The sequence below is a fragment of the Paramormyrops kingsleyae genome, chromosome 22 (assembly GCF_048594095.1).
Source record: "Paramormyrops kingsleyae isolate MSU_618 chromosome 22, PKINGS_0.4, whole genome shotgun sequence".
Lineage (NCBI taxonomy): Eukaryota > Metazoa > Chordata > Actinopteri > Osteoglossiformes > Mormyridae > Paramormyrops > Paramormyrops kingsleyae.
In genome coordinates, this window is record NC_132818.1 from 2224313 (window position 1) to 2249638 (window position 25326).

Genomic DNA, 25326 nt, shown 5'->3' on the forward strand with positions numbered 1-25326 from the left:
CATAACTTTAAGTTGAGCATTGGGTGGGTTGAGGTCTCCACCCGTTTAAGGGGGTGCAGGGGTAAAGCTGAGTGGTGGCTCTGAAGTGGGGGATCTGTGCCAGCACCCAGAAGCTTGCTGGTTTGAATTCCATGAATGCCAGGAGTGATTCTACTTAATTGGGTCCTTGAGCAAGGCCCTTAACCTGCAGTTGTTTTGTCCTGGGTATGACATTGAAATACATCCAGCCCTACAAGCGGGTTCTCCCACTTTCTGGGAAAATTGGGGGGTTAGCAACAGGATTGGCACTCCAGCCACTGGAAAAACCTTCACACTGTTCCATTCAGACTAGTGTGGTGCTGAGGTGCACGGCTGCATTCGGGTTCTTATCCCTGAGATGGTTTGTCATATGGTGGGTGAGGCAATGAGCCTGTGCTCCTTACCACAGGGGATTGTTACACACCCCCCCCCCCTATAATTTACACCCATGCTTCCAACAGTATTTTATTTTATAATTTTTTTTGCACATCATCTGGGATTCACTCTAAGTGTACTGTATGACTAACAATCACCATCTATGAAAGACTGGTGCCACCAAGGAAATGGTAAAGTCCAGTTTATCCATCCATCTCTTTTCTGTGCCCGTTTATCGGCGGTCTGGGGGCTTCGGTTTCAGGCGTTCAGTTTAACAAAATCATATTTGTTGTAGTTCGTATTTATGCTTATATTTCGGATGAAAGATCCAGTGATAAATTTCGTCGTCACATCAGGGCGTCATTCTGTAACACATTTCTTCAGTTTAATATCGTTAAAATTGAACACATTTATTAAATATACTGCCAGCTTCCTCAAAAGGTAAAGTGTAGTGTGGGTAGATTTCCGTTTCCCTATCAAATCAATGTCATCGTCCCATGACCAGCCGTTGAAGTCCACAGCTTGTCCTAGTACCCGCATTGCAGTCAAGCTTTGATTGTCGCTTAAATAAATCTGATTATGCTGCAAAATCCATCTCCCCACGCGCCTGACTGACATTTCCCATGATGCTCAGCGTACTCGTCTGACCAGAAGTAGCTGAACCCGGAAGTGTTGTTTTGTTACTCTTTGACGGGACGCGATCCCTCATGTTTATGGTGGGGGTGAGAGAGCTTTCCCGAAAAAGCTAGTAACACCTTTAATTATGTATGCTCAAGGAACGGAGAGTTTGATCAAGCAAGCAAGGTACGAACTCGCCATTTGAAATAACACGCGCCTACTTCGGCCAAAAGCATTATTATATTATTATTAGTATTCTTGTTGTTGTTATTATTTGCATGTGAGATCGTTTTCTATTCAAGCATGTTACGGAAAATATGTTTGCAGGCCTACAGATTGCTGTATATGTTTTTTCCTAAATTTAAGAGAAATAAATGACGAAGAGCTGGTGAAGTTTTACGGGCGCATCTCGAAACTCCTTCTAAATAAAGATTATGGAAATGAAACGGTCGACTCGCTGCAGAGACTGCATTTAATCGTCTCCGCGACGAAATATGGCAGAAGGTAGGTACCCTGTGATCGTCCGCAAACTACTGCTTGAAACTTTTTAATAATGCAAAAAAAGCGTGCATTACCCGCCTGCTCTGGTGTTTTATATGTAATGCTTCGTGATTTTTGCTGTGCTCTTCTCATCAGTCCTTCGAAATCTTTGCCTTTCGGACATTAGATTGCCATCAGACCTCCTTGAGAAACTGCAAGCCCTGCTCTGCTCCCCTGGGTCCTCGGAGCAGCTTCAGGTGCTCTCTTCGTCCATCCTGCGGGAGGGCCTGCCCCTTAGCGTTGCCAAGCTTCCTATAAAGGACCTCCAGGACAGCAGGACCACCAGCTATGTGGCATCTGTTATTCTTGCACAGGTATCTAGAACCAGGATTCTCCATGTTTTCTTGATACTGAAGAACACCCGGCAGGTGGGTGGAGCACCTAAATGCTTGGTTGGTCTCTCCCGCTCCCGACAGGCCAAGAGCAAGGCTGAGCTGGCTGAGCTGAGCCACCATTTGCTGAAGGCTGTGGAAATTCGCCAGCCTGACGTACAGGTGTGCCGCCACACACTTCCAATTCTCTCTGCAGCCATCCGTTCTTCTCCGGACGTTTTGATGGAGGGTGAGAATCAAGTATCTAACAGAATGTAACGTCTGTGTAATCTTTATGTATATAAATGTGTGTAAAGCTTGGAAAGTTTCTTAATCCAAATTGTAAATGTAGTTTGCTTCACTCAGAAACGTTACCCTGCTTTCATCTGTGTTGGTCACCGGTAGTCATATTCTTGTTGAACTAAGGTCTGAAGAAAAGGCCAATTGTAGCTGCATATTACTTTTAACAAGTTAAAGTCATAGAAAGATCTGTGAGATTTTTTTAAGTAGCTGTTTTTATTTCTTTGATTTCTATCTCACTGCCACAAAGGGATGCTTGTATGTCTGATAATGAAGGCTATCTGTTTGCAGACCATGTGAACCTGGTGAACAGGAAGTTGGTGGACTGGCTGCGTTATGCCAGCAACCAGCAGGGGGCATCCATGTCCACCGGAGGATTCTTCATGGGTCCTAGAGCTCGACAGGTAGAGATGCACTTGTCGCTCCATTCGTTGGATCTTTAACATACCCGCTGGGTTGATGCCGCATCAGGCGGTCCAAGCTAACCATCGATCCCCTCCTGCCAGCCGGCTCCCATGAACGAAGTTGATGGCGCAGTTGCCGGAGATTTCTTCACGGTGCTGTGTGTGGGTCAGAGCTACACCGAGGACCAGTGGATGAACATGTATGCCTTCTCCATGCTGCGAAAGTGGCTGCGCACCTACGACATCGAGGAGAACAGCGGCTCAGGCGCGGGTATGTGTACCGCTGAACGCTGGGTGGCATGTTAGCCGCTTAGCCAGCCGACGGAAGCTAGTGGCTAGCTAAAAGTTGCTGGGTGAATGGATTCTAATTGTCATTTTGGAGAATTCCTGTCCATTTAAGAAGCTTAATATTTCAGCATGTGTTGAGTAGATACGTCCTGGGTGGAATGTTAGTTACTGCCAGGTTTGACCCACTGACACCAGTGAGATACCTAATGGGAAGCAGGTTAAACGTTCGACAGGTGCAGTCAGACCCTCCCGTCAGCAGCAAATACTGGCCTGAGACCTTGGGAAGTTCGTAGAATTTAAAGGTGTATTTCTTTGCTTTCACCAGCTCAGGTTAACAGAGTGCAATTTACACAGCCCTTTTCAGGTAAGGCAGAGTTGCTTGAGGTCACGCTGCCCCCTGACCTTGATCCTGTTCTGTCCTGTACTATATAATCAATCGTTCAGCCGGTTACTGATTTTCTTGCATGTGCCGTTCTGCATGCTTTGGGCTTTAATAAAATTCTGCATCCACAGAATAAAACCATAAATCTCCCTGTCAAAAATCGATGATTTCTTTGCAAGCACTGCTTCCCCTGTGAATGAAAATGTGCGTTGTATCGGTACAGTAGCGCATCACAGAAGCGCGAGGCTAACACAGCGTGCCACATCACCGCAGATGATCGGTCGGAGGTGGACGGCTCTGTGATGTCCATGGTCTCCGCCACGTCTTCCTCGAGTCGCCTGCTGCCCCCCAAAGAGCGCCTGCGGGAGAAGGCCTTCGAGTACTGCCAGCGCCTCGTGGAGCAGAGCGACCGCAGTGAGTGTGTGTGTGTGTGTGTGCGTTGGAGTGAGGTTCGCCAATGACTAACTGTATTGCCAAATTCTGGGTCCCCCGCTCTTCCAAACAACAGACACATGTCGTGTTATAAAAGCAGCACCGCCAGGCGGCTCATGTTAATCTTTGTTCTTGTTTTCTTTTATCTTCTCACAGAGGCAGTGAAGAAGGCCGACACGGAGCTGCAGAAAGCCGTAAGCGCTGGCCGCCGTCTCGTCCATCTGTCAGCGGGCCGGAAGCAGCCCGGAATGTCCAGCTAGTTTCCTGAAATGTGCCTCCTTAACCCACCAGTGCCTTGTGGAGGCCGTGACCATCATGAACATCATCTGTAAGGAGGACCCCTCCTTCGTGTATAGGGCCTTTCCTTGCATCAAGGCACTGTACAGCCGGCTCAGCGGAGACCTGGCCTTCTCGCGAGTCCTGCTGCCCATCGCGCAGTTCTACCTCAACCACAGTGAGTCGGCTGCCCCTGACTGAGGTGGGGCGGAGCCCCGGTTTATTGTGTGTCGCCCCCCCTCCCTCAACCCTTTTCCCCCCCATAATTCAGGTGAGACGGCGGCTGTGGACTCTGAGGCGGTCTTCCGCCAGCTCTTCTCCTCGTTCCCTGCCGAGCTTTTCAACGAGCCCATGCTGGCCTTCGAGTTCGTCCAGTTCTGCCGGACCAACATGGCCGTCCTACAGGAGAGCATGCCCCTCTACGGGCAGAGCTTCCCCAACCTCCTGAAGGTGAGCCCCCGCCCTTCTGTTCCCTTGGTTAGCCCTACCCCCCCGTGTTGCCATGGTAACCACAATCTCTGCCTCTGCCGGAAGTTCTTAGCCTGGAACAGCCCCGCCCTGGTGTCGGAGTACATGGAGCTGTTGCCCTCCCTGCTGGCGCCCAGCACGGCCATCGAGCTGCTGCATTCCCTGCTGGACCTGCCCTGCTTGGCGGCAGTGCTGGACCTCCAGCTCAGGTGCGCCACAGAGCCGCCATCCCCAGCAGGGGGCGTCGGGGAGCACATGTAATATTAACAGTAAGGGGGCTGAAGTCCTTCTCACTGAACATTTAATCATAACTAGAGTTTTCAATGTATATTTTATTATGCTTCATGCTTAAGTACTTCAGTGTCTGAATGCTAAGCAAGTGTACTATTTGTGAAATTAAAGGTTTGTGTGTGTGTGTGTGTGTGTGTGTGTGTGTGTGTGTGTGTGTGTGTGTCCGTGTCCCAGGTCAGCATCTTACGCTGCCTCTGAGAAGACACTGTGGGACTCAGGAGGCAGCAAAGCTCCCAGCTCGCTGGATGCTTTCCGCCAGCCCCACTACAGGGGCATGTTCCTGTACATCCTCAGGCCAGAGGCAGGCACTGGAGACACCATTGACAGGTCAGCTCTGCCCCCTAGAGTTCAAAGAGAGTAAAGCAGCAGCTCAGATGTCTTTACTTGTACACCTGAGTATGAGGAGAGTTAAGTGAGCGTTCCCCTTGCAGGCTGAGAATGCTGCACGACATCCTGGCCGACATGGTGGAGAGCCCCCGCGTAGTGCAGTGTGCCCAAACCGTCCCTGTCCTCTTGCACGTATACTTTCACACTGTTGCCCAGGTAACAGCATCATAGATCACAGGCGTTAAGTGATTTTATACTCTGATTGGGGTGTTTAGCTCCGCGGCAGCATGCTAATATACACTCACCTAAAGGATTATTAGGAACACCTGTTCAATTTCTCATTAATGCAATTATCTAATCAACCAATGTTGTGTGTGGTCCTGGTCAAGACAAACTCCTGAACTCCAAACTGAATGTCAGAATGGGAAAGAAAGGTGATTTAAGCAATTTTGAGCGTGGCATGGTTGTTGGTGCCAGACGGGCCGGTCTGAGTATTTCACAATCTGCTCAGTTACTGGGATTTTCACGCACAACCATTTCTAGGGTTTACAAAGAATGGTGTGCAAAGGGAAAAACATCCAGTATGCGGCAGTCCTGTGGGCGAAAATGCCTTGTTGATGCTAGAGGTCAGAGGAGAATGGGCCGACTGATTCAAGCTGATAGAAGAGCAACTTTGACTGAAATAACCACTCGTTACAACCGAGGTATGCAGCAAAGCATTTGTGTGCCACGTAGAATTAAGGCAGTTCTGAAGGCGAAAGGGGGTCAAACACCATATTAGTATGGTGTTCCTAATAATCCTTTAGGTGAGTGTATATTTACACTAAAGTGGGGCGTGTTTGCACAAGTTAGTACTTAAACAGGCAGTCCCCGGGTTAAGAACGTCCAACTTACGGACAAGTCGTACTCACAAACGGACTGCCTTAAAATGTGTTATTACAAATTTGGGTAAATACAATGGTTTGTAATAACGAGTGCATGCTCTGCTTTGTGATGCTCATGAAAACATTGTATGGCTTCCGCAGTTGGTCCACTCGAGCTACTCTACAGTACGTTATGTACTTTTATTATTACTGTATTATTATTATCTACTGTATTATTGTTTTTCTGACTTGTACAAATTCAGTAGACTTGGGGACCGGATCTCGTCCGTAACCTGAGTACTCCCTGCACTCTCATATATCCTCCAGTCCACAATTTTTCCGTAATTTGCACGGTGTGAGTCAGCAGAGTTTTATTCCATTGTTTTAAAATACACAAGAATGTAATTGTGTGCATGTTTCCAGAATGTAGCCCTGAACGCTGAGAGCAGACAGGAGCGTCTCCCATAGCTTCCACCTACCCACTTAGTCTGTATGAAATACAGGCGTTTTTTTTTTTTTTTTCTTTTTTCAGGCGGGATATTTGGAAGGACATTGTCTGGCATGAGTCAAATGCATAAACTAATTTATCCACTATATTCTAGCTGTGTAATTTCTATATTTTTCCACAGCTTGGTGTGGGGCTGCGTGGCTCAGTGGACTAGATCCCACACCACCCTGTTGGTCTTTCAGACCAGGGTTTGAGTCCTGTGGCAGGCAGAGTAATGATATCACTGTTGGGCCACTGAGCACGGCCCTTAATCCCAGCTGCTGCTGGGACGCTGGATGCTGGGTGACCCTGTGCTCAGAGCCCAAGCATTCCTGCTAAATAAATCAGTACGAATGTCGCGTCACTGCTGGTCAGTCACCCCAGCTGCCCCCGTGTCCCGTTCAGTTTGCAGATGATAAGCTGATCAACCAGCTGGTCCTTGTCCTGCTGGAGAGGAGCAGCCTCCTGATGGACATAAAGAACTACCAGACGGAGGTGCAGAGGTGGGATTCATAACCTGCTTAGGATTTTCTGAAGCGCTCATTTACTCCGGATGTGTTGTAACCTCTCCCTTCTCGCAGAGTCTTCAGCTCTCACTTGCTGGCCTTATGCAAGCTCCACCCATCTCTCATCATGGAGCAGTCGCGGGAGCTGTTGGATATGGCCGGCTCCACTATCAACATCTACCAGAAGGAGGAGCTCTACACACACGTGGTAGGCGTTCAGCCTTGCTAAAAAGGAGTCTGGGAAAGATCCATGTTACCACCCAGTCTAAGTAGCTAGGGTTTTAAGAAGGTTTGCCGCATTGACCTCCCAATCAAACCAATAGGAATGACGCGGTAATGCTCATTACCCTGATGCTAATCAGCACGCGGACACAAAAAGGCCCCTGAGTCTGAGCGTGTCCAAGAAGCCCATGTAAGGCACGTCTCTGCTCTCGCAGGTGTGGGCGATCGGCGAGTACCTGTCCCTGTCACATGACGCCCGCTGCACGGTGGAGCACATCACGTCGTCCTTCGAGACTCTGGAAGCTGTGCTCTTTGAGATCACACAGGTGCGCCAGTCAGCCAGCGCCCCCCGCTTCTCCCCGCGCCTCGTCACCGTGCTCATGACCACGCTGGCCAAACTGGCCTCCCGCAGCCAGGACCTGATCCCCAGGTGAGACGCCACATATCCTTTGGTTATTTCTGGTCATGAGTACTAAGAAATGTTTGCGCAACGTAAATCTGATAATTAGCTGATAATCATTCAGTGGGGAACCATCTCCGGTTGGTTTTAGATCCTTAGCCTAATGCTAATGTCACTGTGCCCTCCTCCTCAGGGTGTCCCTCTTCCTCTCCAAGATGCACTCGTTCACCTGCAGTGCTCCGGTGGTAGCCTGCTACAGCGAGGAGGACCGCGAAGCGATTGTCACTCGCGCCCATGAGCTCGTCAACCTGCTGAAGCTACCCAATGTGGCCCAGTTCGTGTTGACGCCGTCTGCGTCTGGCGACACCCCGCGCTGGCACCGCGACACCAACGCCTCGCTGCCATTTGCTATGCGGGCGCTGAGCGGCCTGCTGCCCAAGCACAACACGTTCCTGACCGGGTGAATGGCAGGCCGGAGTCCGGGCAGGAAGCCAAAGTCTGCCACTCCAAGCGTGATAGAAAGCCCGCAGGTTTGGGAAATCCTGACAGTGACTGTACTGGAAGTGTGATGTCAGGTGCAAGGTGTATGTCCCTGTGAGACACTTAGGAAATTACCAGGAACTAAATTCTGAATCTTTAGAATATTCCTTTACCAGGACATAACAGGAAAACCGTTTCCCAGTTGCTGTGAAGGACTGGGCAAGGATGGGGCTTCGAAATCTACTCACTTGCATTTATTGTAATTGTACACAAATACACATTTGCAGTTGGACTTTAAATACTAAACATCTAGGCACATTTAAATGTACGCCAAGAAAACAGGTAGCTGAGGTACTGTTTTAGGTTTTTTTTGGTAAAGTTAACATCTACATTTACTTATACAGTGCTTTAAAATGCAGGCTTGTCTTAACGTTACTAAAACAGCCAGTAACTTGCACACGGGTAGGCAGTTATAATGTCTATCATTGTTTCCCAAAGCTAGAAAGTTGACAGTATTTTTTTTTTTCATTCCACTTAATACAGTGTTCCAGTGTTTTTTTTTTTTCTTCTACAAAACGTAAACTGTAAGTTGTTTTCAGTACATTAAAACTTTTAATGTAAAACATGCATTAAGTATTAATAAAAGGAAGGAAAGGGTGCTAAGAGTGGTTTTGGTCTGGCAGCTTGATTTTCAAATCATATAGATTGTTACTGACAGGTATAAATGTCTGGTTGGCTGGTGTTTTGGGGTGGTGAGGCAGAACGCGGTTAGTTTCTGTGTCGTTACCCATAATGCCTCAGAGCAGTAAGATCAGCCCAGACCTGCTCAGCAGAGAGAGGCTCTGATCATGGAGGATACCTCAGGGTCCATCTTCTCCACCAGAAGATTCAGCCTCCTGCCTCCCCAGCGGATCAGATCCACTGCACTGAAATGGGAGGGGAGGAGAGGGGGGGGGGCATAATTAGTAAGGCTTCTTCCTGAAGGTGTCAGCATTGGTCCCATCGACCTGTGATCAGGTTTTACAGCTAGGCCGTTTCCTGCTCTGCTGATGTGCCAGTATTTATAAGAGTGACGCGCTGACCTCTGGTAGTCTGATCCGGTGACGTCTGTCCCGTTCACCGCCAAGATTCTGTCGCCGATCCGGAGGCGCCCGTCGGATGAGGCTGGCCCGCCTGGGACCAGGGTCCGAATATAGATGCCTGGGGCTTGAAGTGGTGTTTGCTGGAGCGAGAGGAGCGAGTTTAGTGTGTCCTCTAGGGTGAGCTAAACATCTGCTAGTTAGCAAAGGTCACAGAAAAGCGGCATAGCGTAGAGTAGCGAGACCCACCGAGCATGAAGAGGGCAGCAGCCCCCACACACCTATGATAACATCAAAGATCTTAACCATCTACAGATAATGTGTTTTAATGCAGTAGCACAGAGTTACATGCTCACTCAGTAATCTGTGAATATATGGGTCATTCTCACAAATTGATTACAGTACCAATCAGTTTTCTCTATTTTTTTTTTTTTTTTTTTGTTAGTTTGAAAACACTCAAATTGTTACCTCTGGGGTAGTTAACCAGGTTTATTATGTTACCATTGATTTAATACTTTTTAAAAAATTTACTATTTCAAAAGCAAATCCAGGGCAAGCGTTACAGAGAAAATCTAACAAAACAACTGAACAACAAATATACATTTTATTATAAAAATTGATTGTTTATTGGTTATATTGTTGTTTACTGGTAATATGCAGTAAAATTGAAAGATTTTATCTAGTTTTGTGTTTGATCTTAAAACTGCAAAGGTACTGAGATTTATGGCTACCTATTTGAGGAAAAAAATATTTTAATTGTTAAATCAGAGCAACTATAATGTAATTTTAATAAGCATTCTCCTCATGTAAGTGATGTCAGTCGCCCTACACAAAACACACTGCAGTTCAATGTTCCTAAAAATTCTCAATTCCATGAGAATGACCCCTATGTGTAATTTATCAGCCAGAAGGGGTGGCTCACCAACCCGTCGATGAGCCCCAAGCCCAAGCCAAGCGCTCCCTTGTCCAGGTGCACTGTGAAGACAAGCTATATTAGCAGGGCCCCCTGCTGACAGGGAGAGCTACTGTGCACATTGAGGACATGAAGAATAAGCACTATGGCTAATGGCTAATCGTCAGGACAGGGCTGTAATTCAAAGGCAGGCTGAACTCGCTGTGCTCTGACCTTCTATCTCGCTGGCAGCGAGCCCATCGTTCCTCTTGGTGCTGGGCGGGGCCGGGCCTCCAGGCCGCCGCTCCGTGTCGGGGTAGTTAGGCGTGGTGGGCGGAGTCAACAGGCAGGAGGCGTTGGGGGGCTGCGCCACCTGCTGGTCATCCCTCAGTCGCACCCCGGCTATCTGCAGTCCCCTGGGGGCCGTGCCCTGACCCCCCATTGAAGCCTTGGACTTTGGCCTCTCCTCCGCCTGGGGGGTCGCTGGGCCCTGGTACCCCAGAGATGGTGCCCCATTGCCCTGGAAAGAGCAGGTACCCACACTCCTCAGAGCTAGGCCTGGTGTCCCATATCTTCTGCCCGAGGCCGACCCTGATCATGTGACTGTGCCAGCTGAATGGGCCTGGAAGGTTCTGGTTCACCTCCACTTAATACTGACTGAATCACACTACAGGCCCATAGCTGTATGTTGTTGCTCATATAACAGCAAATGGGATCAGTTTCTCCCAAAGTGTAGCGAGACTTAAGAGTGTTTTAGGGATGATGTGGGCGGGTTACCTGGGGCTCCCCCCTTGCTGGGATGCACGGCGACTTGGTCCTCAGCCCCCACAGGAAGTGCCGTAGGTAGAGCAGCTGCCGGTAGATGCTGTCATCCACGGCGTCCGAGTCGAGGGCCACCTGGTAGCCGCCGCTGGGCAGCACGATGGGGGGGGGTTCCTCGAAGCTTTCCAGCAGGTCGGCTGCAGGACACCAGGGGGCGGAGCGGTTGGGGTGTTGCACTGTTTCTCAAACCCGTCCTCAGGGGCCCCCAGACTAGCCACGAGGGAGCAAAAACAGGGACTGTCCGAGGCCCCCAGGACCGGCTCGGGAAACACTGGGCTGACGTTACTTACATATGCTTACGTGAATGACAACTGAACCTCGCACTAAAATCAGAAATACAAGGAGATGGACAAATGGCTTCTTTCTTTTTCAACCGTCAGGTTTTTGGGTTACGGTGTTTAGCCTTGGTGTGTTTCGTTCCCAAAGGGAACCTGCAAGTGTTGTGAGTTTCCACGGAGCCGCGTGTGATTGTGGGGCGGGGGCTCACCCGTCCTGTAGGGGGGTACCTCCTCCTCGGCGGTGGGCTGCCAGACGGCTGAGGGCCGGCTCTCTGCCACCAGGAGGCACTGCGTCAGGATGTGGTGGAGCTGCACAGGCTTAAGGGCGGGGTAGGTCACACATAGTGACCGCCAGCTCATCTGTGCGTGGGGAGTGTGAACGAACTGTGTTATAATCACACTAATTACTGACTCCTTTCTTTACGTAATGGGACATGAGCTGTTTTTTTTTTTTTTAATTCCCAGAGTGTTTTGCCATAACAGCTCCTGTTTATTTGAGGAACCTGAAAATAGGAACAGAAGGGATTTCACCTCTCCCACAAGGTGAGGGAAACACCCGCTCTGAAAATCCACCTCGGTCTCCATCTCACGCCCCCTGCTGGATGGCTGTGCGCATGCGCAGTAGAAAATGGCGCTGGGTGCTCGCTGATTAGCAAAGCAGTGGAGAAACCGGGTATCTGATACCGCTGGCCTGCCCATCACTTCAGCAGGGAGGGAGGATATTCTCAGCCTGGGGTGGGGGCTAAATCAGCACAGGGACCAGTACCTGAGCAAGTTCCTGGGGGGGCGTGGCCATGATGCCGACAGCACAGTGGAACTTTGAGAAGAAAGTTTCGGCCAGGCGAGACAGGCCTGCTCTCTTGGTCCAGTCCAGCAGTGTCCTTAGGCTGGCCTTCAGCTGGAGCCCACTGGAGAGCCGGAACCAGCCTCTGGCCGGGCCTGAACAGGCAGATGGGTCAGAGAGGCCACAATGTCACCAAAAAGTCATAGGCTTCCTCTAAATCCGGGCTTTCAGTCCTGTTCCCAGCGGACCCCCTACCAGAATGTTCTCATTCCAGTCCACACTGCCTTCAACCTTCCATATTCATTATTAGCCTGCTAAGGACCATCTGAGCCTGATCAAGGTAGAGCTGGAATGAAAACATTCTTCGGGGCACCAGGATCAGGACTGAGAACCACTGCTGTAAATGACATGAGATTCGTAATTTAATGCTGCAAGAGCCCGAAACGTGGGTGTCACCCATGTAACACTGTACAAAACATGATGACCGACAGTCCTGAGAATCCTACTACTTAAATTTGTGTTACACTGGTGAATTTTTATTGAGCCAAAAGCATAAAAGCACCAAGATCACTGACTGGTCACTATGTCTATATCAGCTGACGTGGCTGGATAAGGCAGCAGCGTGACACCAGGCGACTACAGACCACATTTTGGGTGGAGAGCCAAGCTGCACACCCATAGAAAGCAGCTTTGAGATTAGAAGCTGAAAAATGCAGATTTATTCTCCCTATGATCACATGTATTTTACTACTGCTTACGTGACTGAAAGTGAAATGTAAAGGTAAACATAAGCAATAGCTGATTTCCGGTAGACATAGATGCAAAATGCCTGTTTTCCACATTAGTGAGAAAATTCCACAAAAAGGCTGGAAACACTGGAATTCAGCTGGTAAAACATTGCACAATACGAGGTTGCAAAACCTCTGATCTCTAGGGTCTTTGTGTTCTATCACAAACAGGCTTTGGCCATTATTCCTGGAAAGCATAAAATGAAAACATAACTGATTTAAAAAAAAAATTTACATCCAGTGTTATGTGTTGGGGAATATTGATACTGAGGAGAATGCTTCTGTGGGACACCAGAAGACTGTGGAGAAGCAGATTCCTAAGTTTCCACAAGTGCCCAGGTCTCAGGAAGCAGCTTCGTGGAGTAGTGAACTACATACATCTCCAGATGCTGAAAAGACGACAGCTACAAAAACAGCAAGAACAGCCCCAGTAAACTCGTATGGCACAGTAGTTATCCAGGAGTACTGGCACAGAAAGGGCAGGAGCCAAAGATAATGAGGGGCTGCCTCTATTTATGGGGCATCTGCCCTGGCACCCGAGTCCCCAAATGCACCTTTCCCTACAGTGATGCGATCTGCGCTCTCCTCAGTAGGGTGTCATTACAGCGCCCCCTGTCTATGGGGAGGTGGCAAGAATGTTCTCTGGAGGGTCTGACTGCCTTTGGGGTGGGGGGGGACAGGATGGGGGGGGGGAGCTGTATGAGGACAAGCAAAAAGTGAAGAAAATCTCTTTAGCGAAAAAGTGGGCCGGGGGGGGGGGGGGCAGTTGGGGGAGGCAGCTGACAGTAAAGCCTCTTAGCAAAACGCCTGACACATTCCATATTTAATATGCATATTTATAACAATTAACAAGCTCAAGCTGTGAGCATAAGTGTAGCTTACCAAGCAGAGAGCCTTTATTTAGACTGTCAGGTGCCATCGACAGACTACAATGTGCCGCTTCCCTGCGTGTCACCTGACTCCTGCCGTCTCACTGTACTCCCGAACAAATTCAGCTTTCAGTGATTTTATACATTTCTCATAATTGGCCGTGACCTTTCTGTATGTATAATTATATTGTAGATGCTTGGTATGAGTCACAGCCTCATTTAAGGTATCATGGTGTATCTGCTTAGTGAGGACCCTGAGGCCATCCTCATTAAGGTGACTAATTGCTCTGTTGTGTGCTGTAATAATTCCTTCAGATTGGTTTGTAATTGAGAAAAGAGTATGGGCTGCCTAGCATGTATCTGCAGACTGATGACCCCCCCTCCCCCAGCCCCACCCCACGCACCATTGTCCATCAGCTGGTTGAAGAGCGCCACGTTGGAGAAGAAGAAGAGGTAGGCGAGCATCTGTGACTGGATCTCCGGGTGGATCTCTGAGCGCTGCAGCAGAGCCTGGGCAGCCTGGAACATCTGCAGGGTCCTGAGCAGAGATTCGGGAGCCCGTCTGTCCTTCTGGGGGGGTGCTGAGTCCAGCAGCCCCATCAGGGACTCGTATAGGGACTGGGAGCGACAGAGGCAGAGCAGAGAGGGCAGTATAGAGCTACGCATCGCGAGAGGCCAGTCCCACTGGGGGGGGGGGGGGGGGGCACTCTGTCCTCTTTTAGTCCACCTAAAGGAAAACGCATGTCAGCACATGCAGAGTTTTCCATCAACATTCCTCAAATATAGTCCTGTGAGTACAAACATATCCCCCAGGGACACTGTAGCAAGGGCCCATCCCAGGCAGTGATGTACAGCATAACCATTCTCTGCTCATGGATAATCCGTCATTATTACTGGCTCACTCACTTGGTCATGTGGTACACATACTGCTGAAATGCCAACACTGTTACTTCCTGTACCTGGATCATGTGGTTCATGCAGTGCTGAGATGCTAACAGTATCACTTCCTATAACCTGGTCACATGGTACATATACTGCTGAAATGCTGATGCTGTCATTTCCTGTACCTTGGTCATGTGGTACACGCATTGCTGAAATGCTGACATGATCACTTCCTCCAGGGCGGTCACACCGTCTTCGCTGGCTAACACAGCAACATTGAACACCGATTCTTTTGCATCTAAAAACAAAGCAAAAACATTTAAATTAGATTACTAACTAGCCACATTTCCTTGAAAGCTTAAGCATATTTAGACAGAGCTAATAATAAAATACACACAGTCTAATGTGTAAAAGCCTTTACATGATCACAAACAGCTGTATCACAATGAGTGTAAAGGGTTATTGTTCTATAAACAGATAAGATATAGATTGCTACAATATAATTACATTGGCTGCTATTGGTTTAATATGCTTCTCCTGCTTCGGCTTGATTTTCCATCTGAAACATGCAGCTGTAGCACAATTATGGCAAACATGCCGAGGGGACAGAGGACAGCTGTGGGATGTCTGTCAGCCGGTCCCCCAGTGACCTACAGGAAGGGCTTCACAGCGTCCCCCTGCACAATCTGCACTAATGGCGGCTTATTGAAAGAGGCCAGCTTTCCAATGACCGGGTAATTAAATCAGCCTCGGTTATGGTTGTGACCTCTGTGGCATAAGCCTGTTACATGAGGGGCATTCATCTTGTAAGGAGCCTTCCTCTGAACAACAGGGGCTTGCTTTTCCCAAGCAGGCGGGTTACCAAGTTCATCACTGTGCTTCACCCACTCTCCTATTTCCTAGTATCAGCCTAGACCTCCAGTTCATGGCTCTGAACCTGCTCCCGGCACTCTGTCGTATGACCCTGGGTGCGGATTGGCTCCTGTGGTTCTGCCCCCAGCCAATCACACAATTAGCATTTACAGAGCTCCGGCCTTAACAGCTGCTCCTGTGACGGCACCTGATTCCCGGCCTTACCGCGGGTGTCTGACTGCTCGCCGCACTTCGCATACGTGGCCGATTTCTGCCGGCTGAAGTGCAGGATCTCGATGGCGTTGGACATCCAAAACAGGAGAGGCTGCAGGCAGGGAACAAGGTCTGAGAGGCCGGCGGGAAGCTCCTGGCTGGGAGACGGGAGGAAGCACCAGGATGGGGATTCTAATTATATTCTAATACTCTAATTATTATTGTTGTTGTTAACTATTAGCATTATTACAGAAGCTAGTGTATTAGTTAAGGTTAAGGTTCAAGTCTCAGGAATACCCTGCTATTGGATCTTTGAAAAAAGTGCTTATACTGCTTAAGTAAAATATCCAGGCTGTACATGGAAGCAGATGAACTAAGTCGCTTAGCAGCTACGCAGCTGCTGGTGATGCTGTCTGCCCTCCACTACCGAGGACGCTCAAGCCGAAAGTGAGCCTTAACACTGCAAATAGCAGGCATTCCCTGTATCCCTTGGTTCCAAGCGCAGGGAAATAAGCACGTGCTTGACTAGCAGGACCAGACAGCCGGTGCTGGAGGTGTGCCTTATAGTCCTGTGGGGGCAGCGTTCCTGCTGGAGGAAGGCCGGCCTGGATACTTACTGCTGAGGTGGCCTCCCTGACAGCTCCCTCGTCTTCTCCTGCGAGACACACATAAATGTTACCAATCCATAAAAGTCACGCGCCAAAGGAAAACTAACCCCGGCAGGCCGCCTCGGGCCACATCCGTCACTGCGTCTCGCCTGAAGGAGAAAGCGGAATGATTAAGTGATGGATTTCCGATAGAGGACAACCAGGAACGACCCCTGATATTCTGTGACAACGGAGTCCTCAAACCTCTGGGTAGCTGGTGTGAAGACACGCACGGTTTGGTCCCCTTTCAGAGGATAAAATGGGGGGGGGGGGTCATTCTTCAAATAAGACACCTACAGAACAAACCATAAGTAGCAGTCACTGTTTGTGTATTTAACCAGGACGGTCTCTACAATAAGAGCAATTTCTGTAGCTGCTTCTTTAAGCAGGAAATGAAGTATGTCAGAGTGAAAATCCTTTGATGTGGTCTGTTTTTCAATTGCTCAATTCAAGTAACATATTTATTTCCTTACTATCCTTTTTCTGGATTTTCTGTTTGTGTACTTTTAAAATTTTGTTTGCACTATGTGTCTTTGTTTTGCACAGTATGTTTGTCTGCATGTTATATACCTGCTGCTGTATGCACACGAACCTCCCCCTGAAATCAGTAAAGCTTCTCTTATCTTATATCTCAAGTCAAGCTCATTGATTGAAGACACAAGAGGACCACAGCACCTGGAACCCAAACTTTAGAGCTACCAGTTCAGCTGAGTGCTTCTGGCATAGCAAGCCTGGCTTTTAGGTACAGCAAGCCGGGCTTCCGGTACAGTGAGCCAGACTTCAAGGTACAGAGAGCCGAGCTTCTGGGTGCCAGTGAGTCGGGCTTTTGGGTACAATGAGCCGGACTTCCAGGTACTGCGACCCAGGCTTCTGGTTACCAGTGAGTCAGGTTTTTGGGTACAGTGAGCCGGACTTCCAGGTACTGCGAGCCGAGCTTCTGGGTACCAGTGAGTCGAGCTTTTGGGTACAATGAGACGGGCTTCTGGGTACCAATGAGTCAGGCTTTTGGGTACAGTGAGCCGGACTTCCAGGTACTGCGAGCCGAGCTTCTGGGTACCAGTGAGTCGGGCTTTTGGGTACAGTGAGCCGGACTTCCAGGTACCGCAAGCCAGGCTTTCGGGTACAGGGAGTCAAGCTTTCGGGTGTAGCGAGCTGGGCTTTCAGGTACAGCAAGTTGGGCTTTTGGTAAAGCGAGCAGGGCTTTTGGGTACAGCGAGCTGGGCTTTCGGGTACAGCGAGCCGGACTTCCAGGTACAGCGAGTCAGACTTTTGGTACAGCGAGCCAGGCTTTCGGGTCCAGCGAGCCGGGCTTTCAGGTACTGCAAGTCGGGCTTTTGGTAAAGCGAGCAGGGTTTTTGGGTACAGCGAGCTGGACTTCCAGGTACAGCAAGACAGGCTTTTGGTACAGCAAACCGGGCTTTCAGGTACAGCGAGTCGGGCTATCGGGTACAGCTAGCCGGGCTTTCGGGTACAGTGAGCTGGGCTTTCGGGTACAACGAACCATGCTTTCAGGTACAGCGAGCCGGGCTTTCGGGTACAGCAAGCCCAGCTTTTGGGTACCAGCCCACTTCCCAGGTCTGAGGGGGCAGAAATAGGCCCAGCTCCAGCTGCTACATGATGTGAGGTAGGACACGCTGTCACCATCTTCACACGCATGCAGTTTGGGACCCAGGACGGCTGCCAAGTGCTTCACCTAGATACGCAGGACAAAATTATTTCCAAAAAAAGTCTTCTGAACTACAGCGTAGCACCCCCTGGGGACCAGAGCATGTAAGCGGAGTGGAGCGGTGAGAATTTCCGCTCCTCGCTCACTAGGCTGTCGGCTCCGCCCGCTCCTCCGCTCTAATTCGCACTACGCCGCTCCGCTCAACACCGCTCCTCGCGCCACTAAAATTTCCTCCCACTCCAGTGAAATCGCTCCACGCTCGCTCCAATTTAAAAAAGGGACAAATAATCTGCATGCCTAACAAATGTCACCTTAAACCGAAGCCTTATATCATAAACAAATATGAACAACGGCAACATTGCCGCTCAGAAAATATTTATTTTTAAGCAACATATATAGGCAACAACAGACACGTTTGGCAATGGCATTCCACACAAAAATAGGCTTAAAAATAAAGGAATCAATGGTCTTAATAGTCTAAAGAATATACAGGCTAAGCATCTACGTTTTAAATTCCTCAATTTTTTCTGTTGATGCTGCTGCTGCATCTCTATAAAATAAAATTTCACTGACAGTGTTACGTGAAATTTAAAAAATCTTATTAGACCTACTTTGAATGACAAAACGAATTTATTTGATTACCAATATTTACCAATATAGGCTTTTATACTTTAATTTATAGACTTGATATACTACAACCATATAAAACTTGCTCACGTTTTGCTCTGGCTTCCATCTGTTAGCATAAAACACTCTCGTGTTTCTGAGAAAAATGATTCCAAAGTGAATCTTTACTCACTGAAACAGTTTCACCACCTTGTTATTCTTGCTCTACATTATTGTCATCTATACGTTTGATAAGAATATTACACTTGTATGATCTATCAGTTTCCTTTGTGAAATACTTTGCGAATTCCATCTCGGCCAATTTTTGTAATAGTCTTGATAATTATACAGATGAATTCTGACTAGATTTGGGCACGCCTCAGAATCGTAGTGTGAGCGGTATCGGAGCGAAATTGGAGCTAGACAGAGCGACCGCTCTTGCCTTAATTAAAAAACCGCTCCGCGCTCTGACTAAATTCCGACCGCTCTGCTCCTCGCTCACGCTCCGCTCACATGCTCTGCTGGGGACAGGGCCTGCTGTTCGATCCCTGTTCCTTCCAGCAACTGCTGCTCTCACCTCTTGACATACCAAAACAGCTTTGTGACCCTGACAGCTTGGTATTCCCCTCCAAAACACGGCCCGTGGAGCAGATTCAGGGCCTAGATCTCGTGAAGTTACTGTCAGGCACCGTGCAGTATACAGCGAACATTAATCTTGTCCAATGAATCACCACACACATGCAGCATGTCTAATTATATATCAGTGATTTAAAAACCAGCGGTAATTAGAAATAAAATGAAATGATTAGTAACCATAAAAGAATAAGTAAAGAAAATGCCCTCACTGATGTGTTAACGACACTAACCTGAACAACGTCCTGTATCCTTTTAGCAATCTTTAGCAGAAGCTTCCCAAATCTTCCGGGGTCAAAGGTCATGGCGGAGTGCTCCAAGCACATGCACAGCAGGTAGGCGGGAGTCAGCTTGTGCTCGTCGCCCCCCGGCTCCGTAAGTGAGATGATCCTCCCCAACAGCCTGTCCTCCTGACCCTTCTCGAAAGCCAAAAGGACCCGTCGGCGCTGGGGGTCGCGACCTGGGGCCGGGTCGGGCTCGGAGGCGTGCCGGCCCCGCACAGAAGGCCGGCTCCTGGAGGGGGCCCCGCAGACTCGACAGGCGGCACCCTCTGGCTCAGGGGGGGGGCGCCGGGGGCGTAAGCCGAGCAGCGTCCGGGTGGGCAACATGCCCCCACCAACTGGGTCCTTATACAGGAAGATGTAGTGCGAGCCAAAGGACAGCAGGTCGCCATGCTGGAGCGCCGTGGACTTCTCCACCGCCGTGAAATTGACCAGGACTGCGGCGTGTGGGGCCGGCTCCAGAACCAGGCAGTGGCCCGACTGAGCCCTCCGGATGGTGCAGTGCAGTGGCAGGATGTCGGTGGACAGCAGGCAGATGTTGGGCCGGGCCGAGGCCGTCTCCTGGCCCACCGTGTGCTGGTCCCGGTTAAGCAGGTACACCAGGCGGTCCTGTCAGTGAACCAGGCGTCAGTGTGGCATCTCTAACACACCTTATGAAGTGATGACTCCATAGAATAACCGCATTCATCAGCCGGAAAGTGCTCAGGCCACATGCCGATGGCCGGATGACACTGCAGACAGACTGTTGTTCTGACTTTGCAGACTGCCGTCCTTTTCCCAAAGCCCCCCCTCCACCCTCCCCCGGGGGGGCGCTGCCTCGCCACAGATGGACAGGCACTTTGACATGAAAATGTCTGTCTCAGCTAAATCTCTCGTAGCTAAATTGTTATATCTGCTCGAAAAATGACTTCTACACATTACAGTTTATACCACTGGATATTTACTGCACAGGTCTTGAACCCTAACCCCACCTGGTTTAAATGTGAAGCCCTTTGGTCACAAATCCAGCACTCAGTTTTTCGGACGGCCAAGAACTGTCCATGTGTACCTAAAATATCTGCCATGTGACAGCTTAATGCGTCATTCCTGTCATTACCAGCAGAGGAAGAGCTGACGCATGAGCTGAATCTCCCCTAAACTGTGTATAAAGCATAGTGTAAAAAAAATGCCACTGAACGAGATTTTTGTCCACGACAGTCGGCCATTTTTCATCCTTAAGTCCACTCTGCCTCTGCTGTACCTTTAAAACAAGCATTAGTCAAAAGCAGGCAGAAGGCTTCTAGTAAAACTTATGGACTATGAAAAATGACTTCTGGTGGTGTGTGGCTCGGCCAGTTAGACTGCTGTGTCCATGATCGGAAGGCTGTCAGTTCAAAACACTTGGCTGATTGATATCACCGTTTGGCCATTGAGAAAGGACCTTAACCTCAGCTGCTTTGGATCTAAGAGTCCGCTGAATGAATGTGCTGTAGAACAGCTCACCTTTGTGAGGTTCTCCATACCTGCCGGCTGTAGCCCTGGAGCAGCAGGAGGTGTGGGGACTGATAGAGGGAGAGGCGCACCTCTCCATCGTCCCTTTTCTGCGGTGCCTCCTTCAGGGGCCTGGGCAGCGTGAGGCAGCTCCTCCTGGCCTCCCCCCCGGAGCCACCCGTCACGTCCAGGCTGGTCTCGCTCAGGCTGCGGCCCAGGCCGGGCGTGCCCTTGGCCCGCGTCCGCTGGAGACGCCGGGCCTGGGCGTTGATGCCTGGGGTTCAGTAGGAGACAATAGAAAGAGGGGGGAGGGGACAGGGGGAGAGAGAGAAAAAGAGGGGCAGAAAGAGAGAGAGAGAGATTGGGCGAGAGAGCAGTGACCTCATAAACAGGAGCGATGACGGTGTGATACAGATACACTTCTGACCACAAGTACAGAGCTTAATTATTAGTCTTCGCTGATTGGAGTCAAGGACAGAGTTTGGTGGAGAGAGGGGTCAAGGTTGAGAGATTCACTCAGGCAGACCGCAAATGGGACAAGTTGAGGGAGAGTGGGGGATATGGGGGGCATATTCATAGTGAGAGACAGAGAGCGCCTGGGTGGACTGAATCAGCACTGATGGTCACCTGAAATGGCCATGCAACTTACAAACATCAATCAGAATATGATCATAATCAATGCTTACTTACACTAGATGACACTGGGAAGGTAGTCAGCAAGCGGGAAAAAGAAATACAGCCCCATGTGATCCCTCGGTCCATGCTCGTTAGGGTGATGATCTCAGCGTTGACAGAAATTAGGCCCTCAGCAGAAATCAGCCTTTGTTTAACAAACACTGTCAGATTTATGCCTGAGCCCACCCCCAGAGGGCAGCACCTCGGGTTATGTGGTGCCAGAAACAGGCAGATTTCACCCCAAACTCACGGCTTCTTAAAGTCTCTCCTCTGGCCAGAACTTTGCCTACAGTAGCACCTCATCAGAAGGACGATGTGCAGAATGCATGGCCTGTAATCCCATTTCAGCTGCACTGTGGCCCAAAATCCCAGCCAGTCCCAGCAAGAGCAATTCTCCCTGCATCCAGGCACCCTGATAAAGCTACCAGCTGCTCTAAGCAGAGTCCTGCACCAGAACCATGCCGGGTGAGAAGCTGCTGTTTAACCATCTCACCCTCAAGGGGAATCAGACTGGCATTAACAGCACAACAGTTTAGCACTGGGCTACTCAGCTCATCAGCACTTCCAGACTCTCTTTAATTCCCACGGGCTGCCTCACACACCCAGGGGGGGCATTGGTTGGCCAGTCACTTTGGTGATACTTTTGAAATCACTTCCCAGAGCCACATGTACCTGTTATTTAGCTGTTAGCTAATTGTGTGGTAACTTATCTATGAAAGACAGGGACAAACGGGGGTGGTTTAGAAGACCTGCGGTGATGGTGTCCTGCTCCCTGGAGCTCAGCTCCTCCACGTTGGCCCTGCGGCGGAGCTCCAGGCGCCTGGCCAGTCCCTCCTTGGGCCTCCAGAGGTCCTGCAGCAGCAACGGGCGTTCATCATCTCGCAGGACGCGCACACCCTCTGTCCTCCAGCGGCCGGCCGGGCCGCTCAGCTCGCCGACCACGTCACACAGCACATAGTCCCCGTCGGGGGCCCCAGCCAGCGCGTAGCGCTGGAGCGCCTCACGCACCAGCTCGCGGGCGCTGGAGGATGGCGTGGCCAGCACGCTCTTGTAGTGGGCCCCGGCGCAGATGGCATCACCGAAAATGCGCAGCACTCCGGGGGCTGATGTCTGGATGGAGAGCTCAGCAGCCTCGCCGGGGCATTCTGGAGGGGTCGCCGCCGGGGGGCGCCGTTCCTTCTGACTGAGGGTGCGACACAGGACCTGCGTCAGGACTCGGCCAGACCGCCGTGGCTGGGCTTTCAGGGGCAGAGCCATGGCGACGGGTCGGCTGTGGAGCATGGCTGGGAGGGGGGGTCGGTCTCGGTCACCGTCTGGGGGGGGAGGGGAATGGGGAGGAAATTGACCCCTAACTAGGAAATTGCACAAAGTGGATGGCCAGGATGTTGGGTAGTCAGGATCAGAGGTGGGTACTTCGGGTCCAGAGACAGTCCAGACCAAAACTTTGTTTCTACCATGCAGTTGACTCTATGACTCTTCAAACTCAGCTGGTTTGTGGAAACAACATCTTGGTCTAGACTTTAGCTCTCTGGGCCTGAGTTACCCACTTCTGGTCAAGTCACCTATATTAGAACCCCCTTTATCTCATTATCACCACCCCCCAAGTATCACATGACCCAGATTACCCATGAGGGCTTGACCTTTTATCATCACATGACCTTGATTATGCTCTGAAAATGGCTGCGGTGTTATTGTGTCCAGGCCCCATAGAGTGGGATGGGCCTGCAGTGCACCGGGGCTGGTTATCTCAGCAGAATGAAAAGGTGGCTCTAAAGAAACAACCGAATGACATTAATGAATCAAACAAATAAACGAGCCTGGACGAGGAGGGCCAAGATAAGGGCAGGACCGGCAAAAATTAATCACTCGTCAGTCATACACGTGCCTTTAAGTAGAGGAAGATTTATCGTCCTGCTGCAGGGTGAAGGGGTCCGAACAGGAAGGGACGGCAGAAATGGCCAACGCTGCACTCCAGTTTACGAGGCACAGAGACGGCCAACGGGAGCCATTCATCTGCCCTAATGAAACAGCCCATAATCCCTGCTTTTCCTATCAAGGAACCTATTCAGCGCTCAGTGCTCCAGTAAGGAGCAGAATAGCGGACACTGTGTGACACGCAAACACTGGGGGGGCAGTGGATGTGGCTCAGTGTCAGGGGCAAAGGTACCACTATCATTGTCATTTGTCTCTAAGATGGACACGGCAAGCACACTTGGTCTCACCTATTCTCTTCACCAAAGAGAAAAACATTAATGGGAACAGTTTGGTCAGGAGGGAAATGGATCAGCATTGCAGGGGTTATAGTAATTAAAATGTATATGATAATCTTTACGGAGGTTTGGATATTCAAGTAAATATTAATTGAATTGATTTTGACATAGTAATAATTTGACTTCATTACAGATAAATTCTACTAAACTCCACAACTCCACTAAAGTTATCCAAGATACATGACACATTCAGTCATAAATTCGCGAATGGGTTACAAGTTTTATAGATAAAGACATGTACGTTGCATTACGCGTAAGACAGTATAACCGCGAGATGCCCCCAGAGATCGTACTTAATAGCAAGTTCAATGATTCTGAAATAAAAAAAATCCTGCAGAAAACGTACCGCAAACTGCGCAGCACGTTATTAATTTCAGCTGCTCCAGCCAACTCCGCTGTCCACCTGCTACACACATCCGAACCCGCCTACAAAATTCACCTGTGCATTGCACTGCACTTAACTTAAAACATCTTCTTATGCAATTATTCCCTCAAAACCAATTTTTACATTATTCATAAACAATTCGTAATATTACGGTACCTCAGCTGAAACTTCCAGCATTTTCAAAATTTATTCTAAAAGTTTTAAATATAATCGCACACATACTTTTGATTTCAATAAATGTATGGTTTTCATTCATATGTTGTCAGAGGATCCACTTATATTTATTACCATATGAATACAATATAAATACTCACCAGGTCTACAAAGGTCGTGGCAGTAATTAAACACTCTGTAAAAAAGCGATCTGCATCATCAATTTAACAAACTGTTTTTCAAGCCTGCCTCGGATCCTGCCGGACTCGGGCTTTAGCTACCGTACAGAACTTTCTGGCTTCGCTATCCCCAACACGCATCGCCGGCCGTGGTCCAGAGAGTACACCTTCATGCGCGGCTCCCGCATCTGCATTCCCTGCGACCGGAATTTGCCGAAGATGTACGAGCGCCGCTCGGTAACGGAGAGCCGAAACCAAGTGCATCTGGAGAGCCACCTGCTGGACATATGTATAGCGCAGCAATAACGCCGCAAGAGAGAGAAGGAAATAAACCCGTTTTCTCGTTTTATTTTAGTTTGCATGTGTAGTAATTGGAAGCTGTTTTTTTAGTGACGGCGAAAGGGCACCACCTTGGGTTATTACAGCATGTAACGCAGTATACCTTTGACCTTAAGCTCCACGTTAAAAACAGAGGAAATAAAACCTTAGCAGTAAACAGAAAACTGCCCCCCCATGAAATAGTGAATCTGCAGCGCAACATACTGTAAGTATCAGCTGACACGCATTTTCAGAAATGGTCGTCTCGAAGTTTTCTCGCAACATCCTTTTGAATCTGCTTTCCCTACCACTTGCTTAATTATTAGTAAATTTAGTGTACAGCACCAAATAATGCTGACAACATTTCTGGGTTATTAACAGCTAGGACGTACGACCAGTTAAACTAAGAGAAGGACTAAAAACTGCCACATCGTACGTCGACGACTGTCCGGCATACCGGAGATTCTCCCGGCGGCTCCATGGGTATATGGACCCGAACTAGTCTGTAAAGAAAAGTCGTTATAAAAGTAGAAGATATTGCGCCGGAGAAAACTGAACCAGAAGCCGTTTAAACCTATTAAGGTTTCGAAAGGGGT

The 25326-nt window shown here is 49.3% G+C and overlaps 2 protein-coding genes across 3 annotated transcripts; one reads left to right on the forward strand and one right to left on the reverse strand.

Moving 5' to 3' along the window:
* The first annotated feature begins 821 nt into the window (after window positions 1–821).
* On the forward strand, window positions 822–8653 carry ap5z1 (adaptor related protein complex 5 subunit zeta 1). 2 transcript variants are annotated; one of them, XM_023831673.2, is made up of 18 exons: window positions 822–1197; window positions 1378–1515; window positions 1679–1865; window positions 1968–2112; window positions 2454–2566; window positions 2669–2837; window positions 3180–3218; window positions 3510–3650; window positions 3825–3862; window positions 3960–4122; window positions 4216–4394; window positions 4479–4621; window positions 4878–5030; window positions 5135–5246; window positions 6786–6883; window positions 6962–7094; window positions 7324–7538; window positions 7702–8653. In XM_023831673.2, exons 1-18 carry the CDS (start codon window positions 1157–1159, stop codon window positions 7970–7972), a joined length of 2478 nt encoding a protein of 825 aa, XP_023687441.1. In that variant the 5' UTR covers window positions 822–1156; the 3' UTR covers window positions 7973–8653. The 2 variants fall into 2 exon arrangements, with proteins under 2 accessions (XP_023687441.1, XP_023687442.1); XM_023831674.2 differs by lacking the exon at window positions 3180–3218 and having other exon boundaries at window positions 823–1197.
* LOC111854078 (ras-associating and dilute domain-containing protein-like) lies at window positions 8501–25313 on the reverse strand. Its single transcript, XM_023831672.2, has 16 exons — window positions 25188–25313; window positions 24395–24688; window positions 22175–22738; window positions 20783–21024; window positions 19233–19889; window positions 16065–16102; window positions 15460–15605; window positions 14568–14680; window positions 13905–14118; window positions 11826–11998; window positions 11269–11419; window positions 10737–10918; window positions 10194–10479; window positions 9990–10042; window positions 9071–9210; window positions 8501–8914 (listed from the first exon to the last, which is right to left on the reverse strand). Exons 3-16 carry the CDS (start codon window positions 22704–22706, stop codon window positions 8815–8817), a joined length of 3027 nt encoding a protein of 1008 aa, XP_023687440.2. The 5' UTR covers window positions 22707–22738; window positions 24395–24688; window positions 25188–25313; the 3' UTR covers window positions 8501–8814.
* Between the last annotated feature and the right edge of the window lie 13 nt (window positions 25314–25326).